General features: G+C 33.6%; 1 protein-coding gene across 7 annotated transcripts in view; it reads right to left on the reverse strand.

The window, feature by feature from the left end:
* The window catches only part of C2CD5 (C2 calcium dependent domain containing 5), a 102512-nt gene that overhangs the window by 49897 nt on the left and 46012 nt on the right, over positions 1–6603 (reverse strand). For all 7 annotated transcript variants that reach the window (XM_045288415.1, XM_045288410.1, XM_045288417.1 and 4 more), the window contains one exon: positions 1297–1411. In XM_045288415.1, the coding sequence (XP_045144350.1) occupies positions 1297–1411 (115 nt within the window). The remainder of the gene's footprint in view (positions 1–1296; positions 1412–6603) is intronic.

Here is a 6603-nt window from a genome sequence, read left to right on the forward strand (position 1 = left end):
AAAAAAGACAGCAAAAAAACCCCAAAAACAAACAAAAAAAATTGTGCCAATAAAACTGTTGGGAAGGAGAAAAAAAAAGACAAGGGTAAAGAACAAACCAAGCATACAAATGAGAAAATGGGACGACACAGGGGAAAATGTTATTACCTGAGTGAAATTTTATAGATTAAAATCTTCAAGATGGAATCGTTTCTAACAATAATGAGGTTCAAAATATGGTTGAAAATCAAATGGCGAGAAGGGACTACAGAAGAAAGCACAGGGCTATGCAGCTGTTAGGCAGCAATCGTGCATGACTGGGAAACTAGGCAAACCAAGCCACTGCCATCCAGCTCATGGCAACCTGCAGCACGGAAGCAAACTGCTTCCTCACGGTTCTGAGACTATCAATCACACTAATTTTCTCCTACAGAACGACTTGTGTGTTTGAACCACTGACCTTGCAGTCAGCCACCCAACACTTAACTCACTAAGCTACCAGGGCTCGTCCTTCATGATTGGAGAAGATATAATTAAGGTAAGGAGAGAAAAAGAAAAAAAATTTAAGGCAAAAAGCGATGTGTTGGAGGTAGACAACTCTGAACAATGGAATAGAATGGATTTTAAAGAAGTTTGTCAAATGAAGGTAGGAAGAAACAGAATGAAGAAACTTTTTGGCTGGGCAGAGTTTGAAAGGATATTTTATTGGCAGAATAAAGTGACTGTCAGTGACAGTAAGCATTCACAAATAAAATTTAAAGGCATATTTACAATCAATCAGGGATCAGAAAGGCCCCAACAGAAGAAGCCAGCAAAATCATGGAGGTAACGGAGTATTGTTCAGTGAAAGCTTTTTGAACTTCTCATCTTTAAAGTATTACTTTTAGAAAGCATACAATTTAACATTTTAAACATGAATATAGGAAAATAAAACAGCCAGTTCTATTTGCTTTATTACTTTAAGGGACACCTGATATTTTATTAGGTACAATAAAGACCTGAATCAAGTTGGCCTAGAGTTAATACCTGGTATGTGTGAATATTACATTCTTATTTAATCCTCAATAACTTATTTGATAGGTACAATGACCTCCTTTTGAATGCATAAACTGCAGCTGAAGAAGTAAGTAACTTTCTCAAGGTTTCACAGTGATTCAGCAAAAAAAATTGCACGCGAAATTTGATCTGATATACGCCAAAACCCTTAAGCCTACCACTTCACTCTCCCTCTTTCTCTATATTTATATAAAGCTTTTTCCTTTTCAGACCACATCCTATAAATCACGGCATCTAGGAAACCAAGCTGATATCATTTACCAGATGCTGGTTGATTCACTGTAGCCCACTACAGCATGGCAGCCTAAAGCCTTAGCATGTGATTTTATTTCTTGTCTGATTTCAGCCCACCACGCATCTCGAGTTTCTGGTTCATCTGAAAAATAAATATTAATTCAGTTCACTACTCAATAGCACATTGTCTACATGAACAAAGTATCTTTCAAATGAACATACTCCAGGGAGTAACAGAGTACAGTTCTGTAAAAGCATTTTGAACTTCTGTTCTTTAAGATATTATTTCTAGAAAGCATACGACTTAACATTTTAAACATGACTACAGGAAAATAAAACACCTAGTTCTATTTGCTTTATTACTTTAGGGGACATCTGATACTGTATTAGGTACAACTTAAAATGTTTTAGTTTCCAGATTCCAATCATAAACTGACTAACAGGAATGTTGTGTCATATTCATACATTTAACTTAAATCTAGATTTATATCCTAGTGCCTTTTTTTTACATAACTCAGTATATGCTGGGTTCTCTCTAAGGCAAAGGTTTGTTCATGTTAAAAGAGATAAATTCATCATTAGTCATTCTCCTAATGAGGTGTGACTCTAAAGCAAAATTATAAGAAAAAGAGTAGCCACTCCAAAAACGGAAAAGATAAAATTAAAAAAATACACATTTGATCCATATATGCAAGGGCAAGTTTTAGATAAAATATTATAAACTCCCTGGATGACTAGAATTAAGAAAATGGCTTAGAATCACAGAATTGTATTTTATCACCATAGGGAAGTCCAATAACTGCGTGCAATGAAACAAGAAATAGAGCATCTGTCGCATGTACTTCCTAATCACTTGCATTTAGCTGCAAGCTATTAGTGACAGCAGCTGCAAATTATAGTGACTTTTTATATGCAGAGATGTTAAAAACAGAAACTATCTATAATCAGCATGTCCCGGATTGTTTCTTTTTACAGCCACTTCCATTTGGGAGCAATCTGAGATGAAAATCATCATCATCATCATCATCATCATCATCCACTCTAAATAGAACCCTAAGCTCTTATTGTAAATTTCCCACATAAAAAGCATGATTAAAACTTGAAAAGAAAAATCAAACAAACCAAATACTTTGTATTCGAGTTGCAGTATCTATCCAATTTTCAAAATATGTTTTTCCAAATAAGTAGAACAAATAGAGTTATACTCACTATGAAAATGCTGAAGACAGCAAAGTAAAGAAAGGTTAAGAGGCTTGTCATAGCTCACATTAATGTGATGTGTTTGGTCTCCTCCACAGGGAGGGTCAGCGAAAGGGGAAAGGGGAAGAGAAAAGCCAGAACTACAAGTGATGCCAGCCAGTCCTGGAGTTAAGGTTTGGGATCCAAGACAGAGCTACCCTAGAGCTTTCCTTCAGAAGGAAACAAAGATGCAGACTCCAGGAAACTGGGGGAAAGATCAAAGGGTGAGAAAAATAAAGAGAAGAGGAAGAGAAATAGAAAAGACTACAATATGGCATTATCAATCAATATTGCGAATTAAATGTGCAAGACAATTAGGTGGCCCTTTATGTATATATACTATTGCTTTAGATAATTTCTTTATTCCTATCTGAAGTGTACACATTAACACAGATACACTTTCAAACCCTTCTTTTTTTTCCTCTAAGGTAAATGTGTGAACCAATTTAAATGTCCTTTGAACGCCTTCCTTTCCTAAAGACGAATGTTTACTGCTTACTAATCAGATAGCTGGCCCAGCCTATCAAATTATTTTTGATTTTGCAAAGTAAGATAGCAAAATGAACAGTAGAACTACACCTAAGTTCCTGAAAAAAAAGTTGTGTGAAGTTTAGCTTTTCTCTAGAAGCTACTATGTATTTCTTAAACCATTCTGAAAGTTTAAAGTATTACTTACTAAAGCAGAGAATTCTTGCACAGAACAGATTTTTTGATACTGGATTTACCTACATCTGTACCACAAGTAATACATGGTAGCTTAGGTTTTCTGTTTCAATACTGAAAATCTTAGGCAGTAATTCATAAGATTGCTTTAAAAGTTAATGAGAAATGGAGGAAGCTAGTTATTTTAAATTCAAATGTAATGATGTAGTAATGGCCAGTATGTCTAAATGGAAATGTATAATTACTATGAAATACATGTAACCACATAGAATACAAAGTTTATTTACATCAAACTTACCTTGGGATAACACATAAAATAATCAGATAATCAAACCAAACACTATGAAAGAAGTGACTGATTAAAAACAAAACAAAACACAACTGAATGCAGCGCAAGTGTAGCATTCATATTCTTCTGACAAGTTCACAAGCAGCCTTTATTCTGACACAGGAGCCACACATTTGCACATGGGGATGCCATTGTTGTATGTAATAAAGTATTTACAAGTTTAATAAAACACTAAGGAGTTACATAACATGGGAGCTAAAAAAAGCAAATGGCATATGTCCACACTCCAAATAATTTCTTGAATTTAGTTTTTGGTTAAAGCAAAAGCTCAGAGAAGGGAAGGGTTTGCAAAGCAAATTCAGCAGACAGGAGCCAATAACAGTGGATATTTTGGCGCATGCTTGGATCAGGTGACAGTACAGACTGAAAACTATGGCAGCTCACTGAAATGGGTACAGAAAGTAATGGCCCTAGATTCTAGGTGAAAGCAAGGCAAGCGTACAGTAGGGAGTACTATCAGGAACTAGTCATTGTCTTAACAATTACCTAAAAGTGTAAAGAAGAAACTGATGGATACTAAATTTAAGGGTTAAAGTAGAATTAAGATGATCAATTTATGTAATATTTAAGTGAAGTTAAACTTGTCCTCAAAGCCTATGTTATATGCTAACACCAGAGAAGAGCCAGGTAACATTAAAACAGGGTTAGGATTCAGTCTAATTTGCTACAAACAAAAATTCAGAAATTTCATAGCATTTAATCCTTATAATGGCATTTTTAAGAAATACCTAGAAAAAAATCAATTGACTTTAAATACCATGCTCTTCTCAGTAATTTATGGAATCATTTGTAATTATTTTAAAATATATTTAAAAAACTTAAAATTTTAAATTATACTTTGTACAACGTTATGTTTTTCTTCTGAGTCAAAACTCTTCATAGATAATATCACAAATCTTTTAATATATCCTTTAACTAGAGGCATAGGAATAAACTGACAGTTAAAATTCATTCTTACTACTATTGCTTTCTTAAAGCATAGTCATAGCTTGATATCTTGCCATCTTTTTAATAACCTATTATCATCATGTTTCTAAAGAGCAGATGAAACTGATAAAGGTTCTGAAAATGACAGTAAAAGTTTATATCTAAGAAAACAAAAATAGTGAACAACTTAACATAGTACCTTTATTAAATACTATCTATCATTTTGAGACCTTAAGTAATCTAAACTTGCAACTAAAACATATTTTTCATCTGACTTGTTAAATTCATTTCATAGGTCTGAGAGAAAATAATTCCATCCTTAAAAATCCTTTAAACTGGATGATAGCAAAAAGGAAATGGACATTTATTCACCATAATACAGTGATTCTCAACCTGTGGGTCACAACCCCTTTGGGGGTCAAACGACCCTTTCACAGGGGTTGCCTGATTCATAATAGTAGCAAAATTATAGTCATGAAGTAGCAACAAAAATAATTTTACGGTTGGGGGTCACCACAACATGAGGAACTGTATTAAAGGGTCGCAGCATTAGGAGAGTTGAGAACCACTGCCTTAATACTTAAATATTTAAGAAGAGATAAAGTGTTCGTTTGGGTAACATAAGATTATAAAAATTCAATGATACTTTGTCTTGTTAATGAACAGCATAAAAAGCTACATTATCAAATATCTGAAAGTAATATTCCAATTGATATCAACCTTAGAAGAAGATATGTTTCCCCTAATGATGTAGCTATTACAGAATTCAGGTTCAAGGAAGCATATAATCTCAAAGGACGTACGGATTTAGTACTGAGCAAGGAAGAAGAGTCTTATTAAAGGGGAAGTGGTATGCTTAATACAGAGCAAACATGAAGAATGTAGCAACCTGGGATGTTAGGATGCTAGCTAGGCTACAATCCGTGTTGTAAAAAAAGTCAGACATGTAATCTATTCCATAATTACAAAATGTCATTCTTTAAATATATATAAAATATATTTAAATAACTGAATATTCATCATTCAAATATTATTGGTAACAAATAGCACACATCATACATACTTATGTTTTCATCAACTCCATATTCTACTTTTTAAAAAGCATTAAAATAATAAAACTCAAAAAACTGCTGAACTATTTTAAGTTTAATCTCACATCTGCTTATAAGCATCTATTAGATACAGAGAAAAGAATAATTGGGGAGATGATCAGAATTCAATTACCAAGACAACTATAGTTATTTATCTAACTATAGAACTATTTATCTCTCCTTCCCCCCCCCTCTCTTTTACGCACGCGCGCGCGCGCACACACACACACACACACACACACCAAAACAGTGTAATAAATAACCCAGATTGGGTGTAAGACCAAGATGTTTGCCATGCTCATCAATGATGTCCCAGTACCCAGCATTGTACTTGGTGCATAGCAAGCACTCCATGAAGATAAATTAAATAAGACTAAAATAAGAAAGGAAAAAAAGTTGATTTGGCTGAGCAGGCTGATATGTCTTTACACATTAACTATTTGGTTAAATTAAATATTTCAAAATAATTATATGTATTAGCTTTCTTGATCGTGGCTGTTCATTGTTGCTATTAAAATAAGGTTAATCTTCTAAAGAATTATATTTCTGACGGCTTAACAGAAGGAGTAATGCCCTACTTCAGACCACTCCCTGGCACTCACTGACCCTGTCTTTTCAAGGTCCTGGAGTCCATTCCGACTCATGGCAACACAATGAAATACTGTCTCATCCTATAAAATTATATAAGACCGAAAAACCCCAAGGGTATATCTTACGTTCCACAATTTCTTTGTCTAAAGCAAAGAAATCTCAATAACAAATAAAAATGTATCCAGCTTTAAGCAAGTTTTATTAAATTGGGATTTAAAACACTAAAATTTAAAAATATTGACTTGGGGCCATGGGGAAAAATAAAAATACTAACTAGGCTTGGAAGTTATTTTACACTAATACTTATCAAACTACATTATACAATACTTAATATCTCATTTTTAAAATTGTAAACTGACAGGCATACTACAGGGAAAACAATAAAAATGTATCCAGCTTTAAGCAAGTTTTATTAAATTGGGATTTAAAACACTAAAATTTAAAAATATTGACTTGGGGCCGTGGGGAAAAATA

The sequence above is a fragment of the Echinops telfairi genome, unplaced genomic scaffold (assembly GCF_000313985.2).
Source record: "Echinops telfairi isolate 266 unplaced genomic scaffold, ASM31398v2 ScPeMD7_21;HRSCAF=78, whole genome shotgun sequence".
Classification (NCBI taxonomy): Eukaryota; Metazoa; Chordata; class Mammalia; order Afrosoricida; family Tenrecidae; genus Echinops; species Echinops telfairi.